Source organism: Neoarius graeffei, chromosome 3 (assembly GCF_027579695.1).
Source record: "Neoarius graeffei isolate fNeoGra1 chromosome 3, fNeoGra1.pri, whole genome shotgun sequence".
Lineage (NCBI taxonomy): Eukaryota > Metazoa > Chordata > Actinopteri > Siluriformes > Ariidae > Neoarius > Neoarius graeffei.
Window position 1 is genome coordinate 47,425,659 of NC_083571.1, and position 18,817 is coordinate 47,444,475.

Here is an 18,817-nt window from a genome sequence, read left to right on the forward strand (position 1 = left end):
AATGAGCCTTGGCCCAGAGAAGACGTCTGCGCTTCTGGATCATGTTTAGATACGGCTTCTTCTTTGAACTATAGAGTTTTAGCTGGCAACGGTGGATGGCACGGTGAATTGTGTTCACAGATAATGTTCTCTGGAAATATTCCTGAGCCCATTTTGTGATTTCCAATACAGAAGCATGCCTGTATGTGATGCAGTGCCGTCTAAGGGCCCGAAGATCAAGAGCACCCAGTATGGTTTTCCGGCCTTGACCCTTATGCACAGAGATTCTTCCAGATTCTCTGAATCTTTTGATGATATTATACACTGTAGATGATTATATGTTCAAACTCTTTGCAATTTTACACTGTTGAACTCCTTTCTGATATTGCTCCACTATTTGTCGGCGCAGAATTAGGGGGATTGGTGATCCTCTTCCCATCTTTACTTCTGAGAGCCACTGCCACTCCAAGATGCTCTTTTTATACCCAGTCATGTTAATGACCTATTGCCAATTGACCTAATGAGTTGCAATTTGGTCCTCCAGCTGTTCCTTTTTTGTACCTTTAACTTTTCCAGCCTCTTATTGCCCCGTCCCAACTTTTTTGAGATGTGTTGCTGTCATGAAATTTCAAATGAGCCAATATTTGGCATGAAATTTCAAAATGTCTCACTTTCGACATTTGATATGTTGACTGTGCTGTATTGTGAATACAATATCAGTTTTTGAGATTTGTAAATTATTGCATTCCGTTTTTATTTACAATTTGTACTTTGTCCCAACTTTTTTGGAATCAGGGTTGTATATTTTTTTTAATCTTTAATTCATAACTTGTCTCTGTGTGCACACTCAGACATGTGGGTAGGTAATGAGATGGCAACCATCAAAGCTCTGTGGCTAGACAAGTAGATAATAAGTAGACGCTGTATCAGTGGCAGAGAGGTTTTCATCACATTACCTGGAGCCATTTGAATCATTCTTCAGTGATCTGCTACTCAACAGCAGTGCAATCTTAAGAACAGATGTTACAAGTGGAAGTGGATCATTATTTTTAATTGGAGTCAGGAGTTTTATATACAGTGTCTTGCAAAAGTATTCATCCCCCTTGGTGTTTGTCCTGTTTTGTCATATTACAAGATGGAATTAAAATGGATTTTTGGGGGGTTAGCACCATTTGATTTACACAACATGCCTACAACTTTAAAGGTGCAAATTGTTGTTTTATTGTGATACAAACAATAATTAAGATGAAAAAACAATAATCTGGAGCATGCATCGGTATTCTCACCCCCTTTCGTATGAAACCCTAAATAAGAGCTGGCCCAACCAATTCACTTCATAAGTTACATAATTAGTTGATTAAGCTCCACCTGTGTGCAATCAAAGTCTCACATGATCTGTCACATGATGTCTGTACAAGTCAACCTGTTCTGGAAGGACCCTGACTCTGCAACACTACTAAGCAAGCAACATGAAAACCAAGGAGCCTCCAAACAGGTCAGAGACAAAGTTGTGGAGAAGTATAGATCAGGCTTGGGATATAAAAAATATCCCAAACTTTGAATATCCCACGGAACACCATTAAATCCATTATAGCAAAATGGAAAGAATATGGCACCACTACAAACCTGACAAGAGAAGGCTGCCCACCAAAACTCACAGACTGGGCAAGGAGGGCATTAATCAGAGATGCAACAAAGACACCAAAGATAAAACTGAAGGAGCTGCAAAGATCTACAGCGGAGATGGGAATATCTGTCCATAGGACCACTTTAAGCCGTACGCTCCACAGAATGGGGCTTTATGGAAGAGTGGCAAGAAAAAAGTCATTGCTTAAGAAAACACACTTGGAGTTTGCCCAACAGCATGTGGCAGACTCCCCAAACACATGGAAGAAGATTCTCTGGTCAAATGAGACTAAAATTGATCTTTTTGGCCATCATGGGAAATGCCATGTGTGGTGCAAACCCAACACCCTGAGAACACCATTCCTACAGTGAAGCATGGTGGTGGCAGCATCATGCTGTGGGGATGTTTTTCATCTGCAGGGACAGGAAAGCTGGTCAGGACTGAAGGAAAGATGGATGGCATTAAATACAGGGCAATTCTGGAGGAAAACCTGTTTGAGTCAGCCAGAGGTTTGAAACTGGGACGAAGGTTCACATTCCAGCAGGACAATGACCCAAAACATACTGCTAAAGCTACACTGGAGTGGTTTAAAGGGAAAGATTTAAATGTTTTGAAATGGCCTAATCAAAGCCCAGACCTCAATCCAATTGAGAATCTGTGGCATAACTTGAAGATTGCCATACACCAACGCAACCCATCTAACTTGAAGGAGTTGGAGCAGTTTTGCCTTGAGGAATGGGCAAAAATCCCAGTGGCTAGATGTACTAAGCTAATAGAGACATACCCCAAGAGACTTGCAGCTGTAATTGCAGCAAAAAGTGGCCCTACAAAGTATTGACTTGGGGTAAATACCTATGCACACTCCAGATTTCTGTTTTCTCATCTTAATCATTATTTGTGTCACAATAAAACAACAATTTGCACCTTTAAAGTTGTAGGCGTGTTGTGTAAATCAAATGGTACTAACCCCCCAAAAATCCATTTTAATTCCAGCTTGTAGTGTGACAAAACAGGACAAACACCAAAGGAGATGAATATTTTTGCAAGACACTGTATATGGGTGGCACTGTGGTGCAGTGGCTAACACTGTTGCCTCACAATAAAAAAACTTCCAGGTTTTCCCCTGCCAGTCAACCAGGGGCTGTCTATGTGAAGTTTGCATGTTCTACTTGTGCCTGCGTGGGTTTCCTCCAGATTCTCCAGTTTCTTCCTACAGCCCTAAGACATGCAGATTAGATTAACTGGCAACTCTAAATTGACTCTAAATTGAATGTGAATGGCCAGCTGTGTCTTTGTTATCCCCACAATAGACTGGTGATCTCTCCAGGGTTTACCCCGCCTCTCGTCCAGTGTCGGCTGGGTTGACATGGGCTCCAGCTCACTCATGACCTGTAATGGATAAGCGGTATAGAAAATGAATAAGGGAATGTATGTTGTATGGAATTGTATACAAAACATGCATTGCTTGATCAAAAGTTATGATGTAAAAAATAGTAGTGTCAAACTGATTAATTAACCTGACCAACTCTTTCACCACTGCGTAACTTCATATACAGACTGCTATATACACTCTATACTTTATATCAGAAATACCATTAACAATAAGTAACTTGGTGATAAATTCAGTCTAAACCAGTACACAAATTTAAAAGAAAGTATAGTGAACTAGAGTGTGTGCCATAGTGACACATTTACTGTTCTATCCCTCATCAAAAAAATTCCCGTGCAAGGATTGGCCAAGGATGGCTCACATGGTATAAAATAGTTCCACCATTGATTAAGCAATGTATCTCGTGATGTCAAAAAAAAAAATGGATATGGTGTGAGTGTCATGGTATATCCTGGATATACCATAAACTGACGTCACAATTTCAAGCGATACGGCCGACTCGAGTCACAGCTGTGGCTCCACGAGCATTTGTGTGTGTGTAGATCTACGTATCATGATCGTGCCTAGCGAGGCAGGTGATAGCATGGTACATTGCACATGCACAGCTCAAAGGTCGCTCTAATGTAAACAACAAACATGACTGCCTCCAGTGAGTTTATGCCAAGATTCAATCTTAACACTTTTTTAGTTTGGAATTTTTTTGATGAGGGATATAAATCTAATATACCATGCACTGAGAGACTGTGCCCCTCACAAAATAGTACTATATCAGTCACCTCGGAGAATCCATAATTTCAACCAGAGCCTCTCAGAATATGTATAAGAATATGTAATACTGATGACAATAAACTGAACACAGGTAAATTCATGTTTTATGCAGTAATATTTCCCAAAAGAAAGATGCGTAACCCTAATTATTATAAAATAACATTGTGCTTATCTAAATAACGTTGTCAGAAATCCCAGGGAATTTGACTTCTCAACCAATCGGCGTATCCAAGACAGGGGTTTCCCAAGTACAATGAGACCGGAATAGCTGTCTGCCATGATAATGGCGGCCAATCCATGAGCCCACTTACATGGTCTGTCATGTTGAAAGATTCCATATTTTCCAGACTGATAGAGCAGATTGCAGTGGTGAAAGGGTTAAATACTGTATGTTGTGTCACATTGTGAAAAAGCAATAAACGGCATGCATGGAGTGTTTTCATTTGACGAGAGACTAAAGCTAACCATTGTGTCGTGGTCAACTTTTGTAAAACTTGGAGAATAATGATTTCATAGAATAGCTGTTTAGATTGGTGTCTTATATATGCCTGTTTTACTTTACAATTTTTCTTGAATTAATATGCTTCTAACATGATAACGTTTTTATTTATTTTGTGGACTTATTATATTCAGTCTCAGAACATGGGCTTTTCAATACGACCTAGAAATTTAAAGGACAGGACAATCTTATGATCATACTATTGCATGAAAGAACTTGTCTTGTTTCATACTAAGAATGGATAGTTAAGACATCTTACTTGCCTTAAAGGGGCCATATTATGAAAAACTTTTCCAGTGCTTGTACACATACATTTGAGTATCTGGAACCTACCAATCCACAAACTCTTAAATAAGACACCCAGTCAGTTTTTTTTGCAGTGCCGATTTAAAAAACAAAACAAGAGCTTCACCAAGCCAATCAAATTCGGCTCCCCTTTCGATGTCACAAGAGGAGCTCATTAGAATGATCCCACCCCCTCATGTGAGTCTCTCCACTCATGGCTTGAGAACTGCCTTTGCAAATGAATATTAATCAGCAATGTGCTACCTGATTGCCTAGCAGAAGAGGGGGTGGGGTGAGCAGTGTCGCGTTATCATTTAAAGGAACAGGTACTCAAATCAGCCATTTTGAACAGGGTTGTTTAGACAGAGTGAGAAGGGAGCTGTGGTGCTTTATCCTTATGGTATTATGACAAAAGTATAAGACCTCAGGGAATTGTGTGGATTTGTGGAAAAGGGGTATAATATCTATCCATCCATCCATTATCCATAACTGCTTATTCTGTGCAGGGTTGCAGGTAAGCTGGAGCCTATCCCAGCTGACTATGGGCGAGAGGTGGGGTACACCCTGGAGATCATCCAGGGTGCCAGGTCATCGCAGGGCTGACACATAAAGACAAACAACCATTCACACTCACTATCACACCTACAGTCAATTTAGAGCCACCAATAACGCTAACCCCTGACTATGTCATCACTTGTTTACCACAATGCATTATGAGCGATACCCGGAGTCGGCTCCACTATATTGTTTACTTTTGCTAAACAGTGCATTGTTGTGTCTAACCGGTTTTAACCATGCCTAAAGTGAATTGCTGTGTGTCTTACTGTCTCCACAACAAAGAGAACACCTAATTTGATCTTTTAGAATAGAATGCCTGTAGAGTGAGAGAGAGAGGAAGGGGGGAGAAAAAAAAAGCTTTTTATCAGCTGCCAGTTGAGAAGAGAAGAAAGAAATGGATGTTTAATCCGTAATGAAAACCTTTGAACTGAAGCCAAGTGTTTGTAGCTTACATTTTTCTGGTGTGGAAAAAGACGTACTTAAACCGTGACCCAGCAGTATTTCCATGGTCTGCGGAATGGCCGTCAATTATAGAAGATTATAACAATAGACACTGTTCATCGTCTGAAACTAGTGATATTCCAAAGCCTGTAAAACAAAGAAGCATTCTTTGGCCTTTGCCTCTCAACGTTCCGAAGCACTCTGCAGCCGAACGAGCCTGTCAGACCGATAAAACTCCCAAACCATGAAGGGTTCTCTTTCGGGTGTGTATAATGTTCAGTGTACTTTACTAGCAGCATTTATTGGAGTAAATGCATTTATACTGAACATGACACGGGAGATCAGCGGGTTTCCAAAGATGATTTTTTTGTAATGTTTCCTGATATCAAGTTTTATTTACCTAATCACTCATTTATAAATGTTTTGATAAGGCATTCTGAGATTTGATGTTGTTGTATGGTGTGGTAAACTCGGTCAATCTCTAGGTTGTACGAATTCTTGTCACTTATATCTTACCTTCTCACCAAGCTTGATTTGGATTCCAATTTTCCTGCTGTAAACCCTCGACATGTTATCCACCTCTTGAAATCACCAATTTCATTGTTTTCCATGATAGAACACAGCAAAATTGCTCCTCTCATATAAAATTAATCTAACATCCGCTATATTGCACAGCTACCCCGACTACCCCCACAATGCATTGCGATAAACAAGTGATGTAGTTATGCTTGGGGGCTATTCACCTAACCTGCATGTCTTTGAACTGTGGGAGAAACCAGAGCACTCGGGGGAAACCCACACAGATACGGAGACATGTAAACTCCACACAGAAAGGCCCCTGTCGGCCACTGGGCTCGAACCCAGAACCTTCTTGCTGTGAGGCGACAGTGCTAACCACTACACCACCAGGCTGTCCTGGGGTATAACATGTAACCTTTAAAGAGGCTCTACACGGAAGCCTCTCTGAAAAAGAAATACTCAGCTGTACACAGACCTTTTCCCCACGGGAACCCAAAGACCATTTTCAGGGTTTGAATCACTGAATCCGGCGGCACGGTGGTGTAGTGGTTAGCACTGTCGCCTCACAGCAAGAAGGTCCTGGGTTCGAGCCCAGCAGCTGGCTAGGGCCTTTCTGTGTGGAGTTTGCATGTTCTCCCTGTGTTTGCGTGGGTTTACTCCAGGTGTTCTAGTTTCCCCCAAAGACATGCAGGTTAGGTTGGCGACTCTAAATTGACCGTAGGTGTGAATGTGAGTGTGAATGGTTGTCTGTGTCTGTGTCAGCCCTGTGATGACCTGGCGACTTGTTCAGGGTGTACGCCGCATTTCACCCGTCGTCAGCTGGGATAGGCTCCAGCTTGCCTGCGACCCTGTAGAACAGGATAAAGCAACTAGAGATAATGAGATGAGATAATGGATGGATGGAGTCACTGAGTCCCTCTATGTGCCATGTGTATATGAATTTAGAAGTGTTGTCTGTTTTTAATCTTTGTTGTTTTGGGTTTTTTTTTTGCTTTTTTTCTTATGCTTATTATTCCAGACTTTTATTAGTTTATTAATGCAAGTATTAATTTATTCACATTGTTCAGTGAAAATTGACATGGATAGAATGTACAAATGTGGGAGGCTAACTCATTTAGATCTCAACTGAACAGTCACTACTACATTTAGATAGTTTGTAATCATATATTTTTTATTTAATTGTATTATTATTTTTTTGTACAGTGTGGGCCAGAGACAGCTGCTGTGTCTGGCTAGGGCTTTGCTACGAAAGTCAAAGATCCTGATCCTGGATGAGGCCACGGCTGCTGTAGATTTAGAGACAGATGAACTGATACAGAGCACCATCAACCAAGAATTCTCCCAATGCACTGTGCTCACCATCGCCCACCGCATCCACACCATCCTGAACAGCACACGGTAAAATCTGACAGTGGAAATGATTAAACGAAAAGAGTACTCACTACTCAAATATGTTGGAATGTCGTATTTGCTAATATGAAACTGTTTGAAGAACTCCGTCTGATTGAAGTACTTCATTTGCGAATGAAATTTTACTCTTGATTTCAGTATTCAAATAATGTTAGTTCAAACTTTGACTAAACTTTCTTCATTCGGATTTCTTCCAAACATCTCATACCCAAAAATAAATAAATAAATAAAGGGAAGTGTACACAGAGCTTTACACTGTGATATTCAGGCCTTTATTTAAAGGGGACATATTATGAAAACTCCCCTTTTCAGTGCTTGTGCACATACTTTTGGGTCTCTGGAGTGTCTACCAACCCACAAACTCTGAAATAAGATAAACCCAGTCAGTTTCTTTTGTGCTGCCTATTTCAGAAAACACATGCCTCAGCAAGCCTTCAAATTTATTTTCCCTTTCTATGTCACAAGCGGAGCTCATTCGAATGATCCCACCTGCTCATCTGAGTATCTCCACTCATGGCACACCCCGTTAAAATTATTTTTTTTACATCAGAAAAAACAATGAGACCACGATAAATAATTTCAAAACTTTCCCCATCTTTAATGTAACCTATAACCTGTACAATTCAATTGAAAAACAAATCTGTTAGGGGAAAAAACATAAATTAAAAAAAACATACAATAAACTGGTTGCATAAGTGTGCACACCTTTAAACTAATACTTTGTTGAAGCACCCTTTGATTTAATTACAGCATTCAATCTTTTTGGGTTCACGCCTGCCATCAATTAAAATGACTCTGATTAACCCTAAATAAAGTGCTGACATTTACTCAGTTGCATCCTCCAGTAAAAGCCAGGGTTCACAGAGAGCTTACAAAGCGTCAAAGGGATCTCATTGTTGAAAGGTATCAGTCAGGAGAAGGGTACAGAAAAATTTCCATGGCATTAGATATACCATGGAGCATAGTGAAGACAGTCATCAAAAAGTGGAGAAGATATGGGACAACAGTGACATTACTGAGAACTGGACGTCCCTCAAAAATTGATGAAAAGACAGGACGAAAACTGGTCAGGGAGGCTGCCAAGAGGCCTACAGCAACACTGAAGGAGCTGCAGGAATTTCTGGCAAGTACTGGTTGTGTACTACATGTGACAGCAATCTCCCATATTCTCCATATGTCTGGACTATGAGGTAGGGTCAAAGAAAAGCATCCAGGCCTGGCTAAATTTTGCAAAAAAAATACATCAACTCTCCCAAAAGCATGTGGGAAAATGTGTTATGGTCTGATGAAACGAAGGTTGAACTTTTTGGCCACAATTCCAAAAGGTATGTTTGGCGCAAAAACACTGCGCATCACCAAAAGAACACCATACCCACGGTGAAGCATGGTGATGGCAGCATCATGTTTTGGGGTTGTTTTTCTTCAGCGGGAACTGGGGATTTAGTCAAGGTGGAGGGAATTATGAACAGTTCTAAATACCAGTCAATTTTGGCCCAAAACCTTCAGGTGTCTGCTAGAAAGCTGAAGATGATGAGGAATTTCATCTTTCAGCACAACAATGACTCCAAAAAAGTTTTGGAATGGCCCAGCCAGAGCCCAGACCTAAATCCAACTGAAAATCTGTGGGGTGACCTGAAGAGGGGTGTGCACAAGAGATGTCCTCGCAATCTGACAGATTTGGAGCACTTTTGCAAGGAAGAGTGGGCAAATATTGCCAAGTCTAGATGTGGCAGGCTGATAGACTCTGACCCAAAAAGACTGAATGCTGTAATTAAATCAAAAGGTGCTTCAACAAAGTATTAGTTTAAGGGTGTGCACACTTAGGCAACCAGCTTATTGTACGTGTTTTATTTTTTATGTTTTTCCCCCAACAGATTGTTTCTTTTTCAATTGAATTGTACAGGTTATACGGTAGGTCACATTAAAGGTGAGAAAAGTTTTGAAATTATTTATCGTGGTCTCATCTCATTATCTCTAGCCACTTTATCCTTCTACAGGGTCGCAGGCAAGCTGGAGCCTATCCCAGCTGACTACGGGCGAAAGGCGGGGTACACCCTGGACAAGTCGCCAGGTCATCACAGGGCTGACACATAGACACAGACAACCATTCACATTCACACCTACGGTCAATTTAGAGTCACCAGTTAACCTAAGCTGCATGTCTTTGGACTGTGGGGGAAACCGGAGCACCCGGAGGAAACCCACGCGGACACGGGGAGAACATGCAAACTCCACACAGAAAGGCCCTCGCCGGCCCCGGGGCTCGAACCCAGGACCTTCTTGCTGTGAGGCAACAGCGCTAACCACTACACCACCGTGCCGCCTTATCGTGGTCTTGTTTTTTTTTTTTTTACAACAGGAAACCCCATCATTTTAACAGGGTGTGTACACTGTTTATATTCACTGTATGTGTTTTTATCTTATGCGATAAAGACTTTTTCTTCTTCCTCTTCTTATTATTAAATGTTGCTGCCATAGTCTGTTTGTATGTAAAAGAAGCAAGAAAGGCTAAACTGAATGTAAAAATACTCTCACAGACTAAAGGCATTTATCTCTGTGGTATCATCATACACTATTCTTTCTAACTTTTGTTGTTGTTCTGAAGGAACAAAACAAGCTGTCATCAGTATTTTAATCTTGGCTCCTAGCTTGTTAATATAATATAATCTGTTTCTCTTGTTTCTCACAGGGTGATGGTTCTGAATGCTGGGAAAATAGTGGAGTTCGACTCCCCAAGTGTATAATTTGAGAAGAAGGGGCACTTTTATGCCCTGGCCAGAGAAGCTGGAATCTCATCGATACAACACTCAGTGCCGTGAACATTTCACAGTAGCTGTGCATGAACTGGACCTTGAGAAGAGATGCAGCAGGTTTTGTGTTCAATGATGCTTTGTGGCCATAAGCAAGGAAAGCAAGGAAGAAATGTAACTATTAGTCTCTATGAAAGGTAGCAAAGCTGTAAACACTTCATACTGGTTTCTAGCTAATATTCAGTACAGTTTTAGTTTTAGCACCACCGTGCCGCCCATCTGGGACATTGAGTAACACATTTTCCATGATGAATTGTTTGGATAAATTTGGGTACTTTTTGTTTGTGAATGTGTCTATATAATAGTTTATCTTCTCATGTTGAAAAACTTGCATTTTTCATACGGAATCCGTCGCGGATCTGAGTGACATATTTAAATAATATTGACTGGCTTTTTTTCGTGGTCTATCAGATATATTCCATTCACAGGGTTCCCACGGGTCAAGGGCGTAACTTTGTGTTCAAAGTTGGTGGGGACATTTCCAGGCATGATACTTCCCTTCAAGGGGGGGTCAGGGGGCATGGTCCCCCTGGAGAAAATTTAGAAAGATCCCGTTTTAAGGCTTAATTTTGATGCATTTTGAGATGCATACTATGGCCTCACTACTTTTATGAAAACCATTTCAGGGCAGGCTGTCAATGGGTATGCAGTGAAAGGCTGGAAACATGATGGACCAAACAAATGTAGAACTGGGGGGGATCCTGCCCCAGAAAATTTTGTGAATCTTCACACATCAATAAAGCAATCTGATGCACTCTGATGGGTAAAAGGTGGTAAAATACACCTACCAAATACTCTCTTGCACACTGGTTGATTGAACATACTTTACATATGAACTATATACACATTACACATTATTACTAGATTCTGTGGAAGGACTTGTGTCCTGCAGTACAACCGCTATATGAAAAAATACACAATAAACAGTATCATCTTAAAACATTCATTGCCATCTTTTTATTGTTGATTCTAGTGTCACAAAAAAAACAATAGGGCCACCAACAATGCTCAGTCAAAACAGATACAAACTAAGGGGTAAGGGATAGCACATAAACAGGACTACTCAAAACTAAACCAGGACTATACACGAGCCAGGTCTAAACCAGAACTTCAATGTTTCAGCCAGGGCAAACACGGATCACATCAGGACTAAACCAAGGCTAAACCACAAACAAGAGCAAACTAAACTAGAATTAATATAATAATAAACTAGATTATACCTGGACTAAACCAGGATTACACCAGGTCTGGGAAGAAACAGGTGTAGCAGTTTCAACAAGGCACAAATTAATAATATAATCTTACATATAAAGGAAATCTAGGTGATTTTATAATCTGTGTAATTTGTGCAAACCACAAAATGTATTTGCAAGTCAAACAATTCAATTCAAATTATTACAAAATTTAAAACATTTCAAAAAGAAACGAACATCTCAACATTAGGGACGAACATCACAATAATGTGAAAAAAGCCTCCAGTTTACAGTTATTTAAAAAATAATAATAATTAAAAAGAAACAAAAAAATGAAACTTCCCTTGCCCTGCATGTAAGACTATGCACCACAGTATTCATTTAAAAGTACCAAACACCTTCCTTCTCCTGTCACTTCCACAAACTGCTGACAAATGTCTTTAATGTTCACATTGTCCAGTTTGGTCCAATGAGTCGTTGGTTGCTACACACATAGCAGAGAGCTGCCGCCAATCAGGTTACAGCACTCAAAACAGCAGCTAAGCGGCGGCAACAGCGGGGCTTTTCATTCATGGGATAAAACAGGGGAAAACAGTCGCGCGTGTCTCTAAACGTTCGGAAAAGGCGTGAAATGTTGGTGGGGACTGTCCCCTGCCCTGTCAAAGTTGGTGGGGACATGTCCCCACCTGTCCTTATTAAAGTTACGCCTGTGCCACGGGTCCTTAAAAAGTCTTAAATACAACTTTCGGTTTTCAAAGCCTAAAAACATCTTAAATTGTTTGGAATGACTGGAATTTTCGAAAGGGAGGTATTGAATTTAAATTTAATATTGGACCGAACGAGTGAAATGTCTCCATCCGGTTTGGGGTATTTTTTTAACTGTAATTTTAAAAGTGACCAGCGTACCTTTTGGGGGTGGCATTGGTTCTGTGCATTCCGTAGATCAAGAACTAACGTTAGGAGGCTACTGGAGGCATTGTGGTGTGGTGCGGTGGTTGTGAAGAGTGAGAGATGCGCAGGTAGCTTACGTGGGCGCTAGAAAGCGTTGATAATTATGGGAAGATGTCTGTTTAACGACAAGTGGTTGGGGGATGACAAATACCCCCAAAATAAGGAGAAGAATCGTTTGCGATTAAAAAGCGCTGGATCGCACAAATGTGTTTAAAGACGATAACGCAGCGCTGGGGACACGGCGGACTGGGAAACTGGCTTTTCACGGACACGAGGCGCGCGCGTGTGTTAGAGGTCAAGCACTCTGGAGTGAAACGCAGGGGGGTTCGTGCATGCGCACAAGAGTCAGGTGGAAAATGGGACTTGTAGGACATAATACTACTAATAATAATTAGCATTTTTTTTACATAATTAACATTGTTTATTGTACTAAGTTTAATATAAATATATAAACAACCTTTCTTTCAAAACTCAATTAAAAAGAACTCCAGAAAATACAATAATTCTAAATATAGTACAATATAAATAATTTGTACAAAAAGTTTAGTTTTATTACTTATCGTCTACAACAGTGTTTTTAATATAATAATAAGAATAATATTAACCACTAATAATAATTAGTAGTAATAGTAATTATTATTGGTTATTAATCATTACTACTTATGAATTAGTGATTAATAAGTACTTGGGATTATTAAATGTTATAAAATTAAGTTATTAAAAATTATTACAAATAATTATTAAAAAGTAGTAATTGGTAGAATACAAACAAATACTCAGGGATAAAAAATTTTTAAATAGTGAACATTGATGTAAAATAACTGTACAACTACTAATAATAATAATAAACAATAATGCTACTAGTAATACTTGTTGTTAATGTTATTATTATCAGTTCAATTGTTACATCAATGTTCACTATTAAAAACAAATTATTATCTATAATCCATGAATAATTGTTTGTATCACTACTACTCCCATTAATAATAATAATCAGTACTTTTTAATAATAATTTTAACTAATCTTATAACTCAATTTTATAGCATTTTAATAATCACTATTTTAGTATAATTTAGTAGTTAATAATTACTACTTATTATTAAATTACATTTTTACAATCACTGCTTATTAAGTAGTAATTAATAATACTGAATTATAATAATTGCTACTCTATTCATTATTAATTAATATAGCTAATAAATAGTGATTATTAAAATGCTATAAAATTGAGTTAATTTTTTTTAATTATTATTAAAAAAGTAGTTATTATTATTATTATTATTATTATTATTATTATTAGTAGTAGTAGTAATACAAACAATTATTCATGGACTATAGATAATTATTTTTGAATAATGAACATTGATATAACAATTGCACTGATGATAATTAGTTTACAGTTATTACAACACATTGATTAATATTGATAATGGTTATGAAAGGTGACAGTTGTTTTTCTGTGTTTAATGTAACGCTCTGATGATTGTATGACTGCATAAACAGGTTTATGCTGTTACCTGCTATAATGCAGAAGATACTCGAGAACTTCCTCAGCCAGCTGTATACTGCACGACACTCAGACTGATTTTGCTGTCGGACACAAAATCACACATCATCAAAGATAATCTTTGGGGATTGAAATAATGCTGGCTAAGGTTGTTCAGCTGGTTCTACTTGCTGTTTATTGTTTTCGTTTTTGAAATGATTCATGGTGTTTTCTCCAGTAAACACCAGTCTTCTCCTTGCTGCTACAGTAGTTCTGCAGGCCCAAAACACACGACTTTGCTTCAGCTGTTTGCGTGTCTAACAGTTGCCATTGATGCACCCTGTTGTTCACCAATTGTGTGTATTCTTCTTAAGGTTAGTAAAAAATCTATTGCAGAAAACAGTTTTAAGTTGTCGTATTTATCATTTTCTTTGCCATGGCACAGTTTTAATTTTTCCATTTAGAGGTCTTGAAAAGGTCTTAAAAGTCTTTAAATTTGTACTTGAAAAATGTGCAGATACCCTGATTCAGCTAGTATGATACTGAATGAGTTGAAGATGAGTTCAATATCATGCTCGCTGTATGGACTATATCTGCAGTGTGATGCTACTGATGTGGAGTCCGGCCTGGCCTGGAGGGCGCTGAAGGCTGCTGGGGGGTCCGGGGGAATGCTCCCCTGGAAATTTTTGAAATTAGAGACTTCAAATGGTGCATTCTGGTGGCATCTTGGGCTGATTTAGGTACAATTCAACATTATTAAATTTGCTGTTTTTAATATGCAAGGGGCAAAATTAGATTTGAAATGAAAAATGTTTCGTAGCACACCTTCATTTTCCAATTCCAGGATGCCAGGAACAGAATCGAGGTTAAATCATGCAACAGCACCATCTAGTGACAGCGCCTAGAATGTGGTTTTATGTATGGTTGTGAATGGCAGTCAGTGCACGCAGCGAAACCCTTTATTTTCACTTCTGGGTTGAGTACCAGGATAGTCTGGACCAGGGCTATTCAATTAATTCATAATGAGGGCCAGTTCATGAAACATATCCCAAATGAGGGGTCTGAGAAACACTGCTTGAAATATGAGTAATCACGTTTACAGCTATAGTAAAGTACAACAACCACCATAGGAATAATTATTTTATATACAGTATATATAATCGGAGACTTCCGTTTCCGGTATGCTCGAGCCAGATGCTTGATTTCGATGTTCCGTCCGACCCAAGAATAAAAGTTCCCGAAACAAAGGTAAACTTTACAGAAGAACACACGACAGTGCTCCAAAATGAGCGCCAGCCAGAAACAGAACAAGAAAGATGCTAAAGGTGGAAAACTTAATGAAACTAAGTCTAACCAGAAACAGCTAACGCTAGGAGCTAGCATGGCTGACGGCAGTAACAATGGGGAATCGGAACTGCTAGCAGAGTTAAAGAAACTTAGGCGAGAGAATGGAGATGCCTTCTGAGAGACCAAACAGTCCCTAAACAGACTCGAAACATCTGTGGGGGAAATAAAACAACAAATGGAGAAGCTAGACGAAAGATTAACCACGGTAGAGCACAGAGTGAGTACCGCCGAAGACAGGGGCATACGCCAGGAGAGGGCTCTTGGCTACCTGCTGAGGAGGGAGGCTATGCTCACGGCTCAACAGGAGGACATGGAGAACAGACTATGGCGCAATAACATCAGGGTGTATGGGATTCCCGAAGAAGCAGAGGGGAATGAAATGGTGCAATTCTTAGTTGAGTTCTTCAGGACAACACTGGCAATTAAAGACGATGTGGAAATTAAATTGGAACGAGCACACAGAGCTATCGCCCCAAAACTGAAGACGACGGCGCCACCAAGACCTATAATAGTAAGATTTTTGGACTTTAGTGTGAAGCAAGCGGTGCTACAGCAAGCTTGGAAGCAACGAGATGTCACATTCCAGGGCCAAAGGGTCTATTTTGATCAGGATTACTCACCAAATGTGCAAAGAAAGAGGAAACAAGTGTGGGAGGTGATTAAAAAGCTGAGGGAGAAAAGCATCAAAGCTCAATCTCCATATCCGGCCCAACTCAAAGTTTTTCTGGACACTGGTGTGAAGGTGTTTCCCTCCCTACTGGAGGCACAGTCGTTTCTGAAGGAGCTCGGAGTTGCAGTTGAGATAGAGGAGAGAGATGTTCTGGAGAGAAAGCTGACCTAGGACACTTGGACAATGCAGGACAACCGGAGGAAGAGGAGACAGTTACTGTCTCCCACAGAAATCAGAACCTTTATTGAAAGAGTGGACACACCTATGTGAGGGACATGAGTAAAGTCAGTCCTGCTGGTTAAATCTCATCCCATATGCTAAATACACAGACATCTTCACTATAAAATAATCTTCTGTGACGTGACACTGTAATTTTTATAGACATGAGAATTTCGGGCTATACACTACTACAAAAGGACAATGAACATTGCCGGGCTGAGCGGGAGGGGGAATAAAGTGGGAAAGTCAAGTATGCTAACAACAGGGCATTCAAGACAACATAATCCCCAATTTAGGGTAATTTGGGAGACTGTTGCAATTGCACTTTGTGTTTTTCACCCAGAGAGTTCCATCTCTCTGCTCATTTTAGATCGAGAGTGGTCTGCCTATAGAAATTTCATTTGCAAAAAGTTGCGGGATGTTTTTTGGTATATGGAGTCAGACCATTGGTCAGTTGGAAGTTCTAAAATGTTCACAACTTACTGTTTGTTTGTTCTTTATGTTCTACTGTTATTGGCAAACATACAGTGGTGCTTGAAAGTTTGTGAACCCTTTAGAATTTTCTATATTTCTGCATAAATATGACCTAAAACCATCAGATTTTCACACAAGTCCTAAAAGTAGATAAAGAGAACCCAGTTAAACAAATGAGACAAAAATATTATACTTGGTCATTTATTTATTGAGGAAAATCATCCAATATTACATATCTGTGAGTGGCAAAAGTATGTGAACCTTTGCTTTCAGTATCTGGTGTGACCCCCTTGTGCAGCAATAACTGCAACTAAACGTTTGCGGTAACTGTTGATCAGTCCTGCACACCAGCTTGGAGGAATTTTAGCCCGTTCCTCCGTACAGAATAGCTTCAACTCTGGGATGTTGGTGGGTTTCCTCACATGAACTGCTCGCTTCAGGTCCTTCCACAACATTTCCATTGGATTAAGGTCAGGACTTTGACTTGGCCATTCCAAAACATTAACTTTATTCTTCTTTACCCATTCTTTGGTAGAACGACTTGTGTGCTTAGGGTCGTTGTCTTGCTGCATGACCCACCTTCTCTTGAGATTCAGTTCATGGACAGATGTCCTGACATTTTCCTTTAGAATTTGCTGGTATAATTCAGAATTCATTGTTCCATCAATGATGGCAAGCTGTCCTGGCCCAGATGCAGCAAAACAGGCCCAAACTATGATATTACCACCACCGTGTTTCACAGATGGGATAAGGTTCTTATGCTGGAATGCAGTGTTTTCCTTTCTCCAAACATAATGCTTCTCATTTAAACCAAAAAGTTCTATTTTGGTCTCATCCATCCACAAAACATATTTCCAACAGCCTTCTGGCTTGTCCACGTGATCTTTAGCAAACTGCAGATGAGGAGCAATGTTCTTTTTGGAGAGCAGTGGCTTTCTCCTTGCAATCCTGCCATGCACACCAATGTTGTTCAGTGTTCTCCTGATGGTGGACTCATGAACATTAACATTAGCCAATGTGAGAGAGGCCTTCAGTTGCTTAGAAGTTACCCTGGGGTCCTTTGTGACCTCGCTGACTATTACACACCTTGCTCTTGGAGTGATCTTTGTTGGTCGACCACTCCTAGGGAGGGTAACAATGGTCTTGAATTTCCTCCATTTGTACACAATCTGTCTGACTGTGGATTGGTGGAGTCCAAACTCTTTAGAGATGGTTTTGTAACCTTTTCCAGCCTGATGAGCATCAACAATGCTTTTTCTGAGGTCCTCAGAAATCTCCTTTGTTCGTGCCATGATATACTTCCACAAACGTGTGTTGTGAAGATCAGACTTTGATAGATCCCTGTTCTTTAAATAAAACAGGGTGCCCACTCACACCTGATTGTCATCCCATTGATTGAAAACACCTGACTCTAATTTCACCTTCAAATTAACTGCTAATCCTAGAGGTTCACATACTTTTGCCACTCACAGATATGTAATATTGGATGATTTTCCTCAATAAATAAATGACCAAGTATAATATTTTTGTCTCATTTGTTTAACTGGGTTCTCTTTATCTACTTTTAGGACTTCTGTGAAAATCTGATGATGTTTTCAGTGATATTTATGCAGAAATATAGAAAATTCTAAAGGGTTCACAAACTTTCAAGCACCACTGTAGGTATGGAAATCAGAAATCTCTTGGACGGTGATCTGAATTTAATTATGGATTTACAAAGTACAGTGAATGAGTGTAGCATAGGAAAAATTAATGACGAAACTAGAAGAATATGTTAAATGTAATTACTTACAATGTAAATGGGGTTAATCACCCTATAAAAAGGAAAACAATATTTTCTCAACTAAAAAGATTAAACTGCTCAATAGCACTACTTCAGGAGACCCATTTGGATGACAGGGAACACCAAAAATTGAAAAGAGAATGGGTGGGCCAGATTTTTAGTGCATCGTACGAAAACAGAAAGAAAAGAGGAGTGGCCATTCTGTGCCACAAATCGATAGGCCTCCTACCAGACAAAATACATACAGATAAAGAGGGACGCTACGTGATGGTGGTGGGTATAATTGGTGGTATAAACATAACTATTATGAATCTCTGTGCACCAAATGAAGATAATCCAACATTTTTCAGAGAAACTGCATCACTTTTAGCTGAACATTCTAAAGGGATAATTATAGTGGGAGGGGA

General features: G+C 39.6%; 1 protein-coding gene across 1 annotated transcript in view; it reads left to right on the forward strand.

Moving 5' to 3' along the window:
• LOC132882560 (ATP-binding cassette sub-family C member 2-like) overlaps positions 1–10,220 on the forward strand; it is a 144,311-nt gene extending 134,091 nt beyond the window's left edge. Inside the window, exons 31-32 of the mRNA XM_060915654.1 lie at positions 7,270–7,464; positions 10,166–10,220. Of these exons, the coding sequence (XP_060771637.1) occupies positions 7,270–7,464; positions 10,166–10,220 (250 nt within the window). The remainder of the gene's footprint in view (positions 1–7,269; positions 7,465–10,165) is intronic.
• The last annotated feature ends 8,597 nt before the right edge of the window (positions 10,221–18,817 follow it).